Below are 20662 nucleotides of genomic sequence, written 5' to 3' on the forward strand. Positions count from 1 at the left end.
ATGAGCAATTATTTGCTCGTTCTGTAAATGACTCCCAGATGCAGCACAACATTTATTTCATTATGCATTGTACTGCAGGAAGACTGTACCTGCCTTTTTAGTTTTAAACTAAACTAAATGTTGTTTAGAGTAAAGATTTATGGGAATAAAGCAGAAGCTGGAAGCAGGAACTGGAATCTGACTGATATCTGATGGTTTACAAGTCAAAGTCCAGAGAAGAACAGAGGTTGTTCAGAGCTGAAACTTTGCTTGGCCAAAGTTACAGGAGTGAATGGCACCAACAATTGGATCCAGAGTTTCTCACAAAGACAGAAAATAAGTGTTCTGGCTCGACCAAGAGAGATCAGGGAGATTTAAAAGCTGATGTTGGAGACTGATCTCCAGCAGAAGGTAACTGGAGATGGAGGCCAAGCACTGCACACCAGGAACCAGTTCTGTGATTAAACATGATTAAACCCTAACAAGGGGAGACCAAAGTATGGTTCACATGACCTCATCAACACTCATCACAGATGATTTTATCTTTAATTATGAATTAATTCTTTGTCCCCCTTCAGAGGAATAAAGGCTGGAGTGGACATTTACACATCTGTCATGTTTGGATCATTAGCTCCAAACAATGCTCAGGTTATGCAGCTCCTTTTTAAAAGCTGCCTTTGGTCTTCATCAATGTTGACTTTTTATGTACCAGAATGTTTGATATGCATCTGTTTTAATTTTATCTTTAACAGATTCTCAGGAACATGAATGCCTACATGTTTCAGGATCCTTCAAAGTTTTCCTCAAGCTGTTATCTGACAGCAGCCTCTGAGAGTTTATCACCTGTATGGCACACACAGGCCAGGAAGATGTTACAGGAATGTTCATTTCAGACAGAGGACAGAGACACTTGAGAATCAGCGCTCACAGGAGATGCGTGTTAATCACTAAAAGTTGTGATTGTTGTTAGGTACTGGAGAGGGCTGGATCCAAAAGCGAACAGGAGACAGAAGGTAGAGGTCAAAAGGGCCAGATTGGTAATGGGACACAGGTGGGAATGGTGAGAGCGCTCCTCCCAGCCTGAAAAAACAACCGGAGACAACCAGCCAGCACCCAGGTACAAACATAACTAAAAGCAGGCAACAAAGGTAATCACCACAGATCGGTCGGTCTCTAGCAAAGTTTGTGAAAAATATTGTTTCAAAGCCCAGCCCCGTGTTTATGTGCAGGATTTAACTCTAATTTACTCACTGTTAACACTTCACTACTTTATTTTATACATTGTGCACTTAAATGACTTTTCTATCTTCTTGTTAGTTTTTATTCATTTCAGTGTGTTATGTGGTGTGAGAAGGATGTGTTCAGATGAAGGTGCTTTTATGAGTCATTATTTTCATAACATCCAGTCAGACTGGATTCTTTGTCAGTGGCGTGACGGCAGAGGGGAAAAACAACAGCAGTCTTACTGTTGTGATTGCACTTGGTTGTGTTTGTGTTAAAAATTCCAGGCCTGAGCAGGTATCCAGGAAGTCAAGGGTAAAGTCTGGACTGCTCCTGCCAGCACATCTGCTGTTCGTCTGCATTCATTAGAGCTGGCCTCTTAAGGACCTGCAGGCCATCCAGACTTTGTCTTTCAGCCTCTGTCGGGTTCTCAGTGATTCTTGTGAAACCGTCCTAGAGTCTTTGGGCCTCATGCAAGAACCGTTCGTACGAACAGATTCATTCTTAAATTGTGTGTATGAGTTATTTAAAGGGGAAATCCGGTATTTTTAGACCTTATTTATGGCACGAAATACGTTTATCTACTCACCGAGAACAGTTTGGCAAAAGTCGGCGCTCTTCGGAAGTTATTTAGAAAACTCGCAATGGACGGGGTATAAAATAAGGAAAAATAAGGCATTATCTGTCTTTATTTCACCAATACTTTAAGAAGAATGAATGAATGAACGTGTACTATAGCTCTGTTAGCTCATAGCACTTGTGGCTATAGGAGAGCTAACGGAGGGATTTCTACACAGGCACTCTACTGGGACCACTTCATCCACACGCCCCCCTGGAGCACAGTTTATTTACTCCTTTCTCTGTGACAGTCGGCTAACTTCACACGGAGTTTGCTACTGCTAGTTTTGTGCAACATTGCAGGATATTTATCAAATTTTGACAATGTGAACGACGACTTTGAGTAAGATGGACGTTCTTACCGGAGTGAATGAGTTGTGCTGCAGCCATGCCTGTCGATGAAGTGGTCCCAGTAGAGTGCCTGAGAGATGACTTTAATGGAAGAAACCACAGTTATTCCCACAGATTGAAACTCAATGTGACTTATTTTTTGAATAAAACAAATAAATCACATTATGTTTCTAATCAATAATAATGTAAATGATAATCATGCAGATTTTTTGGGGGGAGGGGGCTGCTCTATGGAAGGCATGCTGTGTTTTGCACAATATTGCCATGAAAGAGGGTCTCCCACTACCTGAACCAGCCCAGGCAGACCAGAAGGTAGTGTGATGCCCCATCAAAGTGCCATCATGATGAGGCAACAACTGAGGAGCCTCATTAGAGGAGCAAGTGTTTTATTTGACACCCGTCACATTGCTTTTGAATACTCTAGTAAATATGTTGATGATTAATCTGTTTTACGGTTGAAGGGAGCTTCTGTTTCTGAGCCTGACAGAATCTGTATCCCCTGTCTTTATAGCTTATTTTATATTTTATCACCAGCTGTTCTTATTCCACAGATACTTTAGGAGTACATTGCCACCATCCTGTTTTCTTTACATGAAAAGTCCAAAATTATTTTAGTTAACAACAGCGTCCTCTTTTCCAGTGATTTGTTCTGTTTCTTGTGAAAATATAATTTGCCAATAAGAAGCTTATCCTCATATATTCTGCAGTCTGTGCTAACTTTTTAGGACCTGGAGATAATTATGCAAATGAGGTGAGGTCAGGGGGAGGTGAACACTTTGTGAGCTAATAGTTGAGATTTTACGGATATTGAAGAAGGTTATTAAGACAACTCTCGACCAACGAGAATTTATCCAAAAGAATATGAAAAAGTTGTTCTATACAAGCTCAAAGGCAGGTATCCAGCTCTTTCAAGCAATAGACAGACAAACTTCTTCTTCGATGAAAAGCAGCTGTTTACAACATCGAAGGTAAGACGCACCGAACTTTTTTTAAAAATCCATTTCACAAATCTGACGGTGAAAACAAAGTGAAAAGATAAAATAAATGCCAGCCCTTACATTACACCAAAGGCTTAACAGCAAGATCAACAATAATTTTTGGCCTTAAGGCGTTTTGACGCCAGTATTTCCAATTCAAGTAGAAAACATGCTTCCAGAAGATTATTTTACTTATTTTTTCTTTGTGTGATTATGTGGTTCTTAATCATTTTGATTGACTAAAACAATGGAATTACTTTTGTAGGTATATATTGTTCTATATTTTCAGAGTATTAATTCTAGTTTCTTGTTGTTCTATTGATTGTTATAATTTGCAAATAGAAATGGTTGTGGTTGTTGCACAGTACAGTAGATAAGTTATGTTGTGGTTAACAGTTGCGGGTTGGTTGTGCATCAATTGATTAGTAATACCTTAAGGCTCCAGCAGGGGGAAGCACGTCTCTCTACCTCACTTATTACATATGAGTGAAGTGGAGAACGAGTGTCGTGCATTTTCCTTAATCTTCCCTCATTACTCTGCCTATTTTAAGGGCAAAACTATTACTGTGCTGCCTTTTCATATCACAGTTGTACAGAGTGATAGTCTCCATATAACATGTCCCTATACTGAGGCTTAAGTCGTCAGTAACTACAACTATTGAGGTCTAAATGACTTCTGTTATTATGCTATTGTGTCTAAATCCAGTTTATTATTTACAGTTTATTACTTAATAACTAGTGTGGGTTAGGGTTAGAAGGTTCAGTGTGGTTCTTTCTCATACTACAAAGTACAATGTTGTTCATCGTTGAAACTTGATTAGAAGTGGATAAATAAGAAGTAAGATTTAAGTCAGTTTGATAGAAGGAATTAATTTTATAGCAAAATCCGTATTTGTGCATAACTTATAGTGGTAAGCTTATTTTCGGGTTACTGAAGAATAAGTGCAGTTCTTTCTCATAGTAGGTAATACAACAAAGTTTATTATCTAAACTTGTTTAGAAATAGATAGATTTTGGGTTTTGCGGCTTTGCTTTGCGGTAAGACGTATTGCATCACTTCCTGTTGCTTTGTGTGTGCACTGTGACATTTCTTGCTCCTCTTGAACTACTAATAATCACCTTGTTTCTCCCTATAATTTACACATCTTGCATAGTTAACTCTATCGCATACTTGTTAAATTCTAACGCTCACTCTTACAGATATTTAGTCTTTATTTTTCACTTTTTAGCGGTGTGTCTGGTTCTCTAGCTAGCATGACTACCAGTTCTCTTCCTCTATCTCCTGCTTTCACCTGCTCCGTGTGTCAGATGTTTAGTTACTCCTCTGCCTCCTTTAGTGGTAATGGTACATGTAACAAATGTAGTCTTTTTGTAGTTTTGGAGGCAAGGTTATCTGAATTGGAAGCTTGGCTCTGCACTGTTGAAAACCACCCGATAGCGAGCCAGGCCCCTTTAGTCAGTGCGGAGCCACCTAGCGTAGCTAGCTCTGTTAGTCGTCCCCGAGCAGATCCCGAGCAGCCGGGACTTAAGAGTGGCTGGGTGACTGTCAGGAAGAGGAGTCATCGTCCTAAAGTCAAGCCCGTGGTTCACCATCAACTTGTCCACGTTTCAAATAGATTTCCCCCACTCAGCGACACACCCGCTGAGGACAAAACCCTGGTAATTGGCAGCCCTATAGTCAGAAACGTGGCATTAGCGACACCAGCGACCATAGTCAAATGCATTCCAGGGGCCAGAGCGGGCGACATAGAATCCTATTTAAAACTGCTGGCTAAGGATAAGCGTAAATACGGTAAAATAGTTATTCACGTCGGCGGTAATGACACCCGGTTACGCCAATCGGAGGTCACTAAAACTAATGTTGCATCGGTGTGTAATTTTGCCAAAACAATGTCGGACACCGTAGTTTTCTCTGGACCCCTGCCAAATCTGACCAGTGATGACATGTTTAGCCACATGTCCTCATTCAATCGCTGGCTGTCTAGATGGTGTCCAGCAAACAACGCGGGCTACATAGATAATTGGTAATCTTTCTGGAGAAAACCTGGTCTGATTAGGAGAGACGGCATCCATCCCACTTTGGAAGGAGCTCTTCTAATTTCTAGAAACATGGACGAATTTATTAGTCATCCAAAAACATGACAACCCAGGGTTGAGACCAGGATGCAGAGTTGTAGTCTTACACACTTCTCTGCGGCTTCCCACCGTATGCTGCCCCCCCCTCAATCAAAAAACACAAAAGGAGCAAATCCTCTTGTGCAAAAAAAATTTAATACAAAAACTTTAACTGAACAAAAACATCAAACTATTAAATGTGGTTTGCTGAATATTAGATCTCTCCCTTCGAAGTCTCTGTTAGTGAATGATTTGATTTGTGATCATCATATTGATATATTTTGTCTTACAGAAACCTGGCTGCAGCAGGAGGATCATGTTAGCATTAATGAATCAACTCCCTCTGACTATTTAAATGTTCATGTTCCTAGAACCACAGGCAGAGGAGGAGGAGTGGCAGCTATCTTCAGATCAGGGTTACTAATCAGTCCTAGACCCAAGATTAGTTTTAGCTCTTTTGAATCTCTGATTCTCAGTTTTTCCCACCCAAAGTGGAAATCACAAAAACCTCTTCCACTTGTTGTTGTGTATCGTCCACCTGGCCCTTATTCTGAGTTTCTGTCTGTGAGTTTTTATCACAGTTAGTGCTGAGTACAGATAAAGTCATTTTACATATAAAAGGTGTCTGTCAGAGAATGCTGTAACCAGATTTAAAGAGTTGATTTCATCATCCTTTTTTTCACTGCCATGTGCTGATATGACAGAGGACGGCTACCTAAATTTTACTCCAGTAGAACTTGACTCTCTTATTGACAGCACTATAGCTTCAATGCGTACAACACTGGACAATGTTGCCCCTCTGAAAAGGAAGGTAATCAGTCAGAAGAGGTTGGCTCCTTGGTATAACTCACAGCTGCGTGCGTTAAAGCAGACTGCAAGAAAGCTGGAGAGACAGTGGCGTTCCTCTAATTTAGAAGAGTCTCAATTAGTCTGGAAAGATAGTTTAATAACGTATAAGAAAGCACTTCGTAAAGCTAGAACTGCTTATTATTCATCATTGATAGAAGAGAATAAGAATAATCCCAGGTTTCTTTTCAGCACTGTTGCCAGGCTGACAAAGAGTCCGAGCTCTGTTGAGCCATGCGTTCCTTTAACTCTCAGCAGTGATGATTTCATGAGATTCTTTATCAATAAAATTGTTTCTATCAGTGAGAAGATTAATGGAATCCTTCCCACTATTATCACTGATGTATCATCAAGTGCAGCAGCTTTAGAAGTATCTTTATAACCTGATTTGTATTTAGACAGCTTCTGTCCAGTTGATCTTTCTGAGCTAACAACAGCAATAGTCTCTTCTAAACCATCAACTTGTATTTTAGACTCAATCCCAACCAGACTGTTCAAGCAGGTTTTCCCCTTAATTGACACTTCCATATTGGATTTGATCAATCGGTCTTTGTTGACAGGATATGTCCCTCAGACTTTTAAGGTTGCTGTAATTAAACCTTTACCTAAAAAAACTACTCTTGATTCAGAAGTGTTGGCTAATTATCGACCTATATCCAATCTCCCTTTTTTGTCTAAAGTTCTTGAAAAAATAATTGCAGTTCAACTTTGTGATCATTTTGAAGAGTTTCAGTCAGGATTCAGAGTGCATCATAGCACAGAAACAGCACTGGTGAAAGTTACCAATGATCTCCTCTTAGCCTCTGATAGCGGACTTGTTTCTGTACTTGTCCTGTTGGATCTCAGTGCTGCATTTGATACGATCGATCACAGCATTCTGTTACAGAGACTTGAACATGTTATTGGGATTAAAGGAACTGCATTAGGCTGGTTTAAGTCATATTTATGATAGATTCCAGTTTGTTCTTGTAAATGCAGAATCTTCCTAACACATTGGAGTAAGTCATGGAGTTCCTCAGGGTTCTGTGCTTGGACCAATTCTTTTTACTTTGTACATGCTTCCATTAGGTAATTATTATTATTAGACAGCATGGCATAAATTTCCGTTGTTATGCTGATGATACTCAGCTGTACTTATCTATAAAACCAGATGAAATCAATAGGTTGGTCAGACTACAAGCCTGTCTTAAAGACATAAAGACCTAGATGACTCAGAACTGTCTGCTTTTAAATTCAGACAAAACTGAAGTTGTTCTCTTTGGACCTGAGCGCTTCAGGGAGAACTTGTCTAGTTATATAGTTACTCTAGATGGTATTTCCTTGGCTTCTAGTTCTACAGTGAGGAACCTTGGAGTTATTTTGACCAGAATTTATCATTTGATGCACATATAAAACTGGTTTCTAGGACTGCCTTCTTTCACCTTCGGAATATTGCTAAAATCAGGAACATCCTGTCTCAGGGTGATGCAGAGAAACTAGTTCATGCATTTGTTACTTTAAGATTGGACTACTGTAATTCCTTATTATTGGGCTGTCCCACATATTCCCTGAAAAGCTTCCAGCTGATCCAAAATGCTGCAGCCAGAGTTCTGATGAGAACTAACAGGAGAGATCATGTTTCTCCAGTTTTAGCTTCTCTTCATTGGCTCCCTGTTAAATTCAGAATAGAATTTAAGATTCTTCTCCTCACATATAAAGCTCTTAATGACCGAGCTCCATCATATCTTAAAGATCTCATTGTAAGATATTTTCCTAACAGAGCACTTCGCTCCCAAACTTCAGGTTTACTTGTTGTTCCCAGAGTTTTTAAAAGTAGAATGGGAGGCAGAGCCTTCAGTTATCAGGCCCCTCTCTTGTGGAATAAGCTGCCAGTAAATGTCCAGGAAACAGACACCCTTTCCACTTTTAAGATTAGGCTTAAAACTTTCCTTTTTGATAAAGCTTATAGTTAGGGATGGCTCAGATAATCCTGAAACATCCCATAGTTAAGCTGCTATAGGCTTAGACTGCTGGGGGACCTCATCTGTCACACCTTTCCTCACTTTAGTCTCTTTTTCCCTCCGTTTAATTTTTCAATTGATTTTATGTACATGTGACATTATTGTGGTTATTAATTTCTGTTTCCCTGTTCCAACAGGTATCCTTTGAATGGTGTTGTGGTGTTTTTTCCCCCTCTTTTCTGTCTTCTCAAACCCCAGCTGGTCGAGGCGGATGGCCACCCTTCCTGAGTCTGGTTCTGCCAGAGGTTTCTTCCTGTTAAAAAGGAGTCGTTCCTTTCCACAGTCGCCACAGGCACGCTCGGGACGGGAGATTGGACTGAAGACAAGTTTCAGTGCAATCTGTTGGTTTCCTTAGCTAGGATATTATTTTTTTAATTGTCTCTATATTAATTAATTGGATTATGATTACAATGAATTGAATTCCAATTGGCTTGAATTTGACTATATTATTTAAGTGCCTTGAGATTACAATTGTTGTAATTTGGCACTATATAAATAAAATTTAATTGAACTGAAATTGAATGTTGACAGCAGGAAAACCAAGAATATTGTCAACTCTTAAATATCTGAATAACATCAGTGATTAAATAAGTGATCAAATGTGTCTGGATCATCACACGTGCGTGACCTTCCAGCTGTTTTTCAGCTTCCAGGAAATCTGGTTATTTCCTCAGTTATTTAAGAATAAAATTCTCTCTGAATAAACAAGTTTTGTTTTAACGGAGAGGTGGAAGATTTACACATTTAATGGGGTAAATAAGTCCAGTCAGATATCAATATACGATCCAAATCTTCAACAATCAAACCAACAACAATGTAGTAACATCTCTGTGAAACATCAGCATCAGATTCATTGAATCATTCACGCTTTAAGGAAGCACGGCTGCATTTAGGCTGAATTTCAGCTTTATTATTGTGAATAATTCGCAGGAAACAGAACAGATATAATGAAAACAATATTTAGAGCAGATAACACCATATTAACACAAACGCTCAGTTCTGCTGCTTTCTTTATATGATCCATGTTTTTTAAAAACTTTTGCATCACAAACTAACACACATTTGAATAGAAAGACACATCTGCCTTTTTTCTAACAATTTGACCTAATTTTCTGAGGTCTTAGTAAGATGTATGAGACAGGCTTTGGTCAAACTCTCTGCTGGTGTCATCACAGAGTCATCACGCCTGTGACAAGTTAGCCAGGAAGAAAGTTTCTAACAGAACTCGACTGTCTCTGACAGAACTGAGTAATTCTATCAGTTTAAACCAGAGTCCCTAAACATTGGAGCAGAATCAGTGAAGATCTGTCAGCAGGTTGGAAATTCATCTTGGCTGATTGCAGCTCAGTGATTCCTCTCTGATATCACAGTTTGTCACATGTGCAGCAAACTAACTGCAGCTGACATGAACTGAATGGTCTCAGTTGAAGTGAGCTGCAGAGAAACACAACATACTGATATTCAGTGTGAAGCTTTGACTGGAAACACACAGAAAAACAACATCCTGGAAGAATGGCAGCTTCCATCTTTAAAGGACTGGAAGAGGAAGAAGTTTCCAAGGAATCATTCAGAAGAGTTTCAAACAGAAACTGACTGAATCCATGAATCTGAAAAGGTGTTTCTGAGTGAAAGAGACAGACATGTACAGACTGAACTATCTGTTCAACAGTGATTCTCTGACAGGAGGAAACTCTTTATACTCAACACAGAGACACTGAGGAAACAGGTGAACAGAACCTGAACCCAAATCCAGGATGCAGAGGTTCTTCAGTGAATGTGGTGTTGAAGGTGTGGAGGTGGATCAGTGTGTCAGAGGAGACTCTGTAGAAGGACAGAGTGCCAGCAGGACGGTCCACATACACTGCTGCTCTGTGAGAGACAGAGGAGGAGGAGGAGGGGGAGGAGGAGGAGCAGGAGGAGGAGGAGCAGGAGGAGGAGGAGCAGGAGGAGGAGGAGGAGGAGGAGGAGGAGGAGGAGATGGGTGTTTCTCGGTTATTGTGCCTGACAGAGTAACCAAAATAATCAGAGCAGCTCAGATGCCAGGACTGATCATTGTATCCAAACAAAGAGTCGTCACTGCCTCCTCCTCTCCTGTTGATTCCTCTGTAACTCACTGATATAAAAACTCCTCCTCTCCACTCAACCTCCCAGTAACAGCGACCAGTCAGAACATTTCTACACAGCAGCTGATGATACCACTCATCAAATCTGTCTGGATGATCAGGATATGACTGAACCTCCTTCACACCTGTCACCGTCCTGTTGTTGTCAGACAGTTCCAGTTTTCTGCTCACTGTGTTTGTGTCGATTGTGAGTTGACAGGAATCTGATGGAGAGAACAAACACAATCCAGCTGCAGTTATTGATCTATCATCTGTTCAATTTGATCAATGAGTGATGTGACTACGGCTGGGTTCCCGATCTTCGGTTCTTTTAAGGCACCGACCGAAATGCTTCGGTAGTAGTTTCGGTACCCAGAGATTAATCAATGAGATAAAGAACTGATCATGCTACCCTTGATTGGCTGTATTAACGTTACACTTTGCAACATTCAGGAAAATATGGTTACACCCACAGACGGGATTCAAGTGTATCTGCGTCAGGAACTGTAGTTGTGTGTTTGTCGTCGAACCGGTTAAACAATGCCACCGAGGTCAAAAGCGTGGCTCCATTTCACCAGGATTGATGCCAATAGTGCGCGATGCAACATATGCCAAAAAGTCATCGCTGCTAAGGACAGCAACAGACTAATTTAATTAATTATTTGACCGTGCACAAAATCAATTTAAGAGCAGAAAGTTGCTCGTGTTTGACTGCTAGAAGGTCGGACCGCAACCATCCTCCTGTCAGCATTCAAATCAGCCTGTGGACGCCACAGAGCCCCGAGCGGCATAATTCAAAATCTTTACCACTGGACTCGGCTTCATCTAAGAGTACAGAGGACAGCGCAGTGTGTGGCATTTTAACAGGTAAATTAACGTTCAGCGAAATCCGGCAGTCATCTTAATGTTACTGCAACTTTCATATGTGCAGAAAGCAGACATGTTGACTTTTCTGGAAAGTATCCTCAGTATGTAGGATAGTATTAGACACCAATCTGTCACTTGTTTGCAACTGTTTCGCACTGGAAATTATTTGTTGTTAATTTTTTCTGTAAGAGAACTGCTTGGATTGGAAAAATAATGAGCTGACAAATAAAACTGAAGATTTTTACTATTATGTGTAATGTAATTTCCTTTTTTGTTAGAATTGATATTATAAAATTGGTATCAGTATTGGTACCAGAATAGAAAAATTTTGATTGATACCCAGCCCTTGATGTGACAGTGTGAAGATGGTTGGATGTCATGAATCAGATGAAGAACACACTTACACTTCCTCAGACCTGGTGTCAACCATCGTTCTCCAGCAGGCTCCACCCTGAAAGGAGGAGAGGGGTCAGAGGTCAGAAAAAGGAGGAAATAAAAGAAAGAGAAGAACAATGGGCCTCATGCAAGAACATTTTTGTATTTTTATTCTAAATTTCTCTCACTTTTTTCGTAAAAAGGTCTCGTACGAACACGCCATGTCAGATTCAACAAATGCTCTTAGCTTCGGAAAAGGTGTGTAAACGACCTGCGTAAATAGGCGCATTCGGACACAGAGTTCTAAGAACTGTCCACCTCAAATTTAGTTATTAGAACTGTCCTTCCCCAGCGGAACTGTTTCATTTTGCATTTGCACATAAGTCAGGGACCTTGGTCGGGACTGATGTGACGCAACCGTCTGCGACAGTGACGTGTTACTTTAGCGCCACTCAACAACAAAACCCGCGAAAAGTAAGGAGAGAAGAAAACAAAACAACACCACCAAGAAGCTAACATGGAGAGCGAGGAGGCCACCGTGTTTATGGTCTGCATGACGGCGGTATTAATCATGGACGATCATATCGACCGTCTAAGATCGAGGCTGGAAGAGCACACAGAGAGAGGAGACGAAGAATCGAGCAGCAGGCGATGCTTCCTTGTTTCATAAAGGAAAGAAGGAGAGCAGAGCGATGTAGACAAAGGAGACGACATATAAGTTCAACTTATTAAACAGGCGCCGGTTGTGTCCGTGTCGTATGAGTAAACATTTCAGACAAGGGGCGGAGCTACCAGCCACCAAACATCTACGTCATATGTTCCTATGGAACCCAGAGAAGACCTTGCCTCAGAGAAGGAGCTAAAATGGTTCTAGGAACTGAGGGCCGTGGTCCCTAGTTCCTGTATGTCCGAATGCACGAAAAAACGGCCTAGTTCCTGAAAAGGTTATAGGAACTGCAAAATGTTCCTACAGTGGGAATGCGCCTATTGATGAATGTGCACGTGCACGAGGATAGTATATTTGCATATTCCATGCCCAACATAATACCATATAAGGCTACGTTTCCGTTCTCCTGTGCCAGGAAGTGTTGAGTCGTGAGAATGACATCAAGGCGCAAATAGAACAACTTTTCGGGCTCTTTGATTGAAGTTCTGCTTTCAGAGATCCAAAAAGGAAAATCTGTCATTTTTAGCAGTGTCACCAGTGGAATTATGGGACCTGCTAAAGCGAAGAAAGTAATTACGACTGCTGTTAATTCCGTGTCACCTGTAGTTCGTAATGTCACCGAAATGAAGAAGAAATGGCTTGATATGAAAATGGCTTAAAAATAATTAAAAATGTCTCGCCATGGGCAGGCGCTTGATGACTGCAGCTAAAGCCGTGAAATCATTTGTTGCCTCATCATGATGGCACTTTGATGGGGAGGTCTTCTGGCACCACACCTTCTGGTCTGCCTGGGCTGGTTCAGGTAGTGGGAGAAACTTGTTCATGGCAATATTGTGCCAAACATGCCTTCGTTAGAGCAGCCCTCCCCCTCCCCCGCTGTATCACGACACACCAGGCCTTCAGCTCACAAGTGCGCTCCACAACTGCAAAGGTGCTTTGACACGTCTATTTGTGCAGTCTATTGCTCCGACTATGTTTGGCAGTCCAGTCAAGGCACTGGCCTTGTTATATACAGAGTCAAATTAACCTTCAATTAGTGCATTATTTAAGTCAAACAGAATTACGTCAGCATAATTATGGGGGATGATGTATATATTTATCTATGATTGCTTCAAAGTAATTAAATATATAATCCATTAGTCAAGCAAACTTGATTCGAATAACAGCAGACTATTTTACATAACTCCTACGACAGGTCTGGATCACTCATAAATTCTGGTCGTACCTGAAAGAAAACTTAAAATGCTAAAACATTGGTGAATGCGCAAATTCTCTTAAATAACTCATACGCACGACTTAAGAACAAATCTGTTTGTACAACAGTTCTTGTATGAGGCCCAATGGATGCAAGGAAATCTGTCTGAGCTCATTCTGAAGTTTAGAAGCACCAAATGTTGTCTGCAGTCAGATTATGACAATGACGTTTCTGTCATTGGAAGTATATCAGCTGCCAGGTGTTGTGGTTTTATTGATCAGAATCACTCATTTATTTCAGCCTGATCACTTTTTAGGAATCTGAAACAGACTTAAAAGCCTCCAGCCTCTTTCTCTCCTTCCCCCAGTGTCCCTCTCTTCCTGTTTCTCTGGAATCCCTTGGATAGTGTTTATTGGATTGTCCCCAACTTTTTTTTCTTTTTCTTCATCCCAGCCAGAAATGGGATGAAGAACAACCAAACACAGCTCCTGTTCAACTTTGGTCTAATTGGTTCTCATCTGGAAGGACGGTCAGAACCACAGAAGGGCAGAACTCTTTGGACCTGGTACTGTGTGATCTCTGAGAAAGCTCATCTGCTTCCACAGTCTGACTGCTACACACTACACTAACACAATGACATCAGCCACTGGGACACACAAACACAGTCAGGTGCAGAGCTATCTGGCCTTAAGACGAGCATCAGCTGTGGAGGAACACCTGAGCACAGAGACTGAACAGCAACACAGAACCACGTTAACAGAGGACACACTCAGTGCACACACACTGGCCACTGAGACGGGCCTCTATCAGAGATCATGGCTCCCTGTGGAGCAGAGAGGATGTACACAGTCCAACAGCAGCACTGTGGAGACACAGCTACACTTTCTAACACAATGTGACTCATTCTAACAGCTGCCTGAAAAGGATCTGAAGAAATGTCCCTTCATATACCCACAGTTCTCCTTCTGCCCAGCACGGACAAACTGCCCGTTCTGTTAGGAGAAATGAAGCAGAGCTGGACCAGGCTTTGTCTCTGCTGTGGATGGCTTCAGAGAGCTGTGTGGAGAACCAAGGACTGGATCTGGTTCTGATTCTGATTCTGTGCTTTTATAAGGGCCACATCTGTCAGCAGGAACATTCAAACACTGTGAAAAGTCTTCCAGAGCCACGGCAGGATCAGAGACAGAGAATATATGATCAGAGTCATTTCAAACATCCTGAAGATTCAAATGCTTCTCATTTCCTGTGATTTCCTGTGAGACTGAGTGATTTTAGTGTCTCTGACACAGGTGATTGTGCAGATCCAAAAATATCTGCTGTTTCTGTTCAACCAGTGTTTCTGCTGTGAGCAAAGGAAAAAGGCTCCTACATGTGTGATTGTTCATGTAACACTCAGCAGGAAGCAAAAGCACAGGGCTGAGTGCAGGACAGAGAACATGTTTCCAGCTCTTCCTCCTCTATCAGACATTGTGTGGCTGCAGCAGGCCTCTCCATACCTGAGTTTGTGTGGATCCTTCAGTGCAGCCGTCAGCAGCTTCACTCCTGAGTCTCCTGGATGGTTGTAGCTCAGGTCCAGCTCTCTCAGATGGGAGGGGTTGGAGGTCACAGCTTCAGCCAGAGAAGCACAGCCTTCCTCTGTGATCATACAGCCTGACAGGCTGCAGACACACAAAACAATACATAAACTGAGAGAACTGCTCTGAAACTGAAGCTGAATGTCATCAAATGTTCAGAGAAACTGGAACTGCCTCACAGTACTGACTTTGTGTCTTCATAAATCTAAGTCAGAATCAAACTGCACACACATGGATGAACCTGATTTCCACTAATTTTAGTCAAGAATACATGCAGACACTCCCCCACTTTGTCCTTTTCAGATAAAATATGGTCTGCACCATAGTGAGAGCAGCATTAAAGAAGAAGCTGATTTAACAAATGTGAAACTGAGACGCTCATCAGTGAAGCAGAGAAAATTAAATCTGTTTTATTTGCTGATCTTAGTTCTGGAATCACCAACAGAAGAATAGCTGCTGGATGGAAAAAAAGAAACAGAAGAATCAACTCTGTAAAGTCTGAGCAAAGGACCCTGCAGAGGTAAAAAAGAAATGGTGGCATTAAAAACGAGTTAACACTCGTCAGGTGGCAGAAGGACAGCATCGGGGCGATGGGTTGAGGACCGGTGTTGTTCCAAAAAGTGATGGTCCACCAGAAACTGGTCTGATTCTGTGGGAGCGTGTGCTGGCTGTTGGAGCTGTATCACTCCATGTATTTACCTCTGCTGCTTCAGTGCTTTGGATCAAACTGTTACAGCGTTCAAACACACATCATTTTTTGTCTGGGCTTATAATAAAGAGACGACTTTGTGAAACTTTGAACTTTGCTTCCAATTAAGCAGATTTTTGGTGGAAGTGTTTCAGAGTTGATTAGAACCAGGTCTACATTTAAGCTTAACGTGATCAGAGCTGTATTAAGACATTATTTCCAATGTTCTGGCTGTGTGTGTGTCTTATCCTTAATGTTTACAACTTATACTGTCACTGAATTGTACTGTGTTGAGTTGAATTTATAGATCAAATGTACATGAAATTAAACATGTATATTGTTAATGGTAGTTTCCTTTCAGTCGATCCACTCGGTACAAGACATGTAGGATGGGATGTCATGCCCGGCGTGTCCCGACAGAAGACACCTCTAATCAAGTCTTCAGGCAAATGACGTGTGATGGGCCCCACCCGCTCTGTATATACAGTCATCATTTCAGTCATTCTGGGTCACACCCGAGTGTGTGTTTATTTATTCAATTTTTTTTTTACAATTTGCTTTCTTTTTCTTTTTTTTTTAAAGTAGGGGCACTGGCGCATGCGCTGGCCCACTGTGTGGCTGTCTGGCCCTCTCGGGTATAGGGTGGGGCCTCTGCCGGGGGGGTTGGGGGCGCTCGGGCTCTTGGTGCCTTGGTCCGGCGCACGGCCCATGTCTAGGTGGCTGGGGTCTGGCGGGTCGGTGGGCTGTTGCCCCTGGTTCCCGGGGGGCCTCTGCCCTATGCTTGTGGGGGCTCTGTCCGGGGCCTTCCCCTGCAGTCTTCTGGGTGGATGCGTGGTTGTCCCTGCAGTGGGCTTCCTGGGTTCTGTGCTCCGTGGGGGCTGCTGGTGGCCTGGGTCTTGTGGCCCTCTCTGCCTGCTTCTGGTTGCTGAGGGGGTTGTGGATTGTGGTCCTGTACACTTATACACTCATAACTAGGCAGGGTTATCATGTGGGACGTGCCATGTGTATTGCAGGTTCATTCACACACATTCACTAGCCTAGTTGCATGCTCGCTAAGCAGTTGTTTTGTTATCCTGTGGTTTGAGATCATCTATATCCACAGTTGGGTTGTATGTGATTGCTGCTACTTGTGCCTCTTTTGTTTGTTTGTGTGTTTATTTTTTCTCTGCTTGTCTGCTTTCAGGTGCTCCTGGTGGCTCTAAGGCTGGATTCCCCACAGAGGCCGTGGATTGTCTTCTGTTTTGTTTTTACAGGTGTAGCAGCTGGTTTTCTGGTTTTTCATTGTTTGTCTCTTTCTATTTCTGTTCCGTTTCTCTTTATTTTCTCTTCCTCTTTCCCTGTCCCCCGGTTCGGTTCAGCACTATTTTATGTTAAGTATTGTAACAAAAATAAAAAAATTAAGCAGTTGATGGGCATCAAGGGCAGCTTTACATTCATAAAGATGCAAAGAAAATCTGTTTAGCCTAAACAGTATTCAGATTACAATTCTGCTGTCATAATGCTGGACAGGAAAAGGGGAAAAAAAACTGTTTTTGGTGCTGGTTTTGACCCATGTTTGACCTGTATATATGTCCCATACTATATGTGTTACAGGTGCAACAGTACAGGTAACCAATAGTTTTCTCATAAAATTTTCTCTTTATTTTGCTTGCCAGCAAAAACTGTAAACATACCAGTATCACTGGTGTACTGAATAATATAACACTTTTCTTTCAAGTTAACAGTTACCTTGAAAGAACTTTTCAAATGGTAAAATTAAAATTCTTATTCTTAGCACAGAAATTCCGACATTCTTGTACAACTTGAACGCACCATCAGTCGAAGCACACAAACACTGCCCTCTCAATGCGCGCTGCAATGTACATACGTCTTAGTAACGGAACATTACTGTGCTGTTAGACTCTGTTAGCCCAGCTATCCAGACAAGAGACCAGCCCCCACTAGACGGCCCACCGACTATCGGCAATCGCCAGTTCGGCGGCAAGCCACCGGGAAATGTCTTGGTGCTCCCAATGGCTAGTCCACCACTGCTCTCAACTCCTAGTGTTGGCCATGCCTCTTTGTTTTCTTTTTTCCACTTCTGTGTGCAAGCTGTGCTTTGAACTCGCCTCCATTTATAACAGTGTGACTGACAGGGGGTGCGTGGGTAGAGGCAGACAGTGACTGGACATTAGCAGCGCAAAAATTAATTGCAAAACCGAAAACCCACGGTCCATAAGGGTGTATTGTTCGAACGGTTCGATATTTAACCGAGTACCGCTGCATCCCTAATATGTGTTGTAGCGAGTGAATCTGAAAGGGAACGTAATGTCATGCTTATAAGTTAAAGGTTGAATATGTAGAATGCGCAGAATATCGACATCTAGAGGCTCAAGAGTGTAGTTGCAACAACATAAAAATAAATCCAGCAGTTGAGTTGCCGGGTTCGTTGCCAAAGCATCGCAAAGCGATCAGCCTGCACATAAACAGTAACACTGTAGCAGATTGTATTAGCCTCATACTCGGTAGGTCAAAGCTGCGTGCGGTAGGCCACGACTATGTTAAGGGGACTCGCCCGGCTCTGGCCGAGACACCACGTCCGCCAGCTGTCTGCGGCAAAGGAGAGAGGTCACTAACACTAAACACTAACCGGGGGCTCACACCAAAAGCGTCGTGAGCGGCATGAGCGGCCAGCTGCCATTCATTTTCAATGTAAGCTGGCGTCGATGAGCGGCCGGCGTTGTGAGCTTCGTGAGCGTCGTGAGCTTCAAGAGTTGAGGAAGGCTCAACTTTATGCAAATGAGCAGTGACGCGACGACAGCCAATTAGGGTCGATCTGGATTCCGAAGGCGGAAAAAAGGTGGAAAAAAGCGGAAAAGGGCGGAAAACGGCAGAGCGCAAACACAAAGAAACACAAAGAAGGCTGCCAAGAGTACAATCCATGGTGAAAGAGGGAACCGATGTATGGATGGATTATTATATATATATGCTAGTTGCAATACATATAAGCCCCGCCCCTTTAGCCGCTTCCGGCTTCTCTGGCCACTTCCGGCGGCAGAAGAAGTACAATCGGCGGGTTGTGAGCGTTGTGAGCGGCTCACAACGCTTTTGGTGTGAGCCCCCGGTAACAGCCACAAACGGTCCAAAAATGTAAAGAAACGGCACACGCGACCTAATTGTTCTTGACAGGAAGGAGGAGTATACCTGAGATAAACAAACATGGAGCATCAGTAACGTGTGTTGACACTTTGTTTTGTTGCATTTCTCCTTCTTTTTAACAAAAATACACGCAATACACAACGGATAATTTTACAATCACTAGGCTGGATAACAATGTAACAATAAAAAATATAGCTACAGGGTTATAACAACAACCGCTCGCTCTCCTCGCTTTAACTCAATGTGGCTCATCACTAACGGCAACAACGGCAAAAAATTCAACTAACTGGTCGAGTAGAAAAGTCGCCATTTCAGAGTGCATCTTGATGCCGTGGAACTCTTTTCCCTGCGTCCATCTAGTGTAGGCATTGTCGATATTTACTTTAGTTTTCGCCCTTCTCAGTCACTTCTCAGTCACTGCTGGGTTGGATAACGCACCGGTCGCCGGGTCCCTGCCATTTTACCCAGTGCCAGCACAGCTGTGTGGAAGTAGAGACCAGACCGTACTTGGCAACCCGCAATGATGGGCCGCTATTGGCTGGTACAATGTAAACACCAAGTCATTTTCGAACCTCAAAATTTCTTAAATTATTTAATTCAGACTAAATATAATTTTTTAAGGAAACACTGTACTGTCATTCTGCACCCCTCTAAACACCTTGTGGATGTATTATTTTTGAAAAAATATAGCTTTTCATAACAATCCTACACATTCAACCTTTAATGCTACCCACAAACCAGAAGACTTTGAAAATATTTAGAAAAGACTCTGAAAGACTATCAGCTCACATTTAAAGACTAGTGTTTAGAGTTTTTTTAGTCCCAGACTAGCCTCAGACTAAAGATTTTACAAAGACTATGAATCTTGTAGGGTCACTATTTACAAGACTACAACTAGATTTGTTAGATTTTTTTCCCATCATGCAATTTTTTTCCCCATCATGCTCAGCACAAGTTTTACAAAAACGGAGAAGAAGCAACTTTTAGCTACTCTTGTCTGTGCAGTGGTTTGTAGTGAAAAACCCAACAAAAAGAAGAGAAACGCCACAGAATATTGCTCGTTCTTCTACGTCCACCGACATGTTTGTTATTGACTGTCTGCTTTCCTGTTTCCGATTTTGTCAGTGCTCATCTATTGGTTGTTGATTGTGTTATGTCACTGCGACCTGCGATAATATTAAACACGTTTGATATGATCCCAAGCCCAAGACTAGGGAAAGACTGGTCTGAAACGCAGTCGCAGACCGCAGATTACCACCTTAAACTTAACGATTGAGATGACGGGAGCGCACCGAGACTCCAGTTAGACTCCTAAAGACTGTCAGTTTTTAGACTCCAGTTAGACTCCTAAAGACTGTCAGTTTTTAGTCTGGGACTGTAAAAATCATTTGGTGTAAGCCCAGCATCAGTTAGAAGGAACGAGGTACAACACTTGTTTACAACTTGTTTGCCCCGCCCATCAGTTGGGCTCAGGAGTACAACTCACTCAAATAACTTTGTATGAATCTTCACATTATTTATTGGTTGAAAATGCAGCCCAAAAGGAAACTGGAAAAATGACCCAAGAAATACTTTCCAGGTTCTTCCAGGTTCAGGTTGTGGGCCAGGTTCCAGGTTCAGATAAGTTCCTGTGGTGTAAGAGGCCTAAAGCTGCTGTAACAATCATACGAAGACCATCCACAGGTGTTCTGTTAGCTATTCATAAAAAACAGTTTGATGAATCCTGACCTGAGTGTCTCCAGTTTGCAGTTTGGATTCTTCAGTCCAGCAGACACCTGTTTCACCCCTGAATCCTGCAGGTTGTTGTTACTCAGGTCCAGTTCTGTCAGACTGGAGGACTGGGAGCTGAGAGCTGAGGACAGATCTGCACAGCTTCTCTCTGAGAGGTTACAGCCACTCAGTCTGAGGAGGAAATAATGTGTTCAGTAGTAATCTGTGACTTTCTCTCC

At 42.2% G+C, this 20662-nt stretch overlaps 2 protein-coding genes across 3 annotated transcripts in view; both read right to left on the reverse strand.

Moving 5' to 3' along the window:
• The window catches only part of LOC140292301 (uncharacterized), a 148407-nt gene that overhangs the window by 119252 nt on the left and 8493 nt on the right, over nucleotides 1-20662 (reverse strand). The window lies entirely within an intron of this gene.
• The window catches only part of LOC140295871 (NLR family CARD domain-containing protein 3-like), a 41561-nt gene that overhangs the window by 18860 nt on the left and 2039 nt on the right, over nucleotides 1-20662 (reverse strand). Inside the window, exons 3-6 of the mRNA XM_072379687.1 lie at nucleotides 20442-20615; nucleotides 14810-14971; nucleotides 11481-11527; nucleotides 9789-10433 (exon numbers count right to left, since the gene is read on the reverse strand). Coding sequence (XP_072235788.1) covers nucleotides 9808-10433; nucleotides 11481-11527; nucleotides 14810-14971; nucleotides 20442-20615 — 1009 coding nt within the window. The 3' untranslated portion in view covers nucleotides 9789-9807. The remainder of the gene's footprint in view (nucleotides 1-9788; nucleotides 10434-11480; nucleotides 11528-14809; nucleotides 14972-20441; nucleotides 20616-20662) is intronic.

Source organism: Leuresthes tenuis, unplaced genomic scaffold, assembly GCF_036924035.1.
Source record: "Leuresthes tenuis unplaced genomic scaffold, fLeuTen1.0.hap1 SCAF_1, whole genome shotgun sequence".
Lineage (NCBI taxonomy): Eukaryota > Metazoa > Chordata > Actinopteri > Atheriniformes > Atherinopsidae > Leuresthes > Leuresthes tenuis.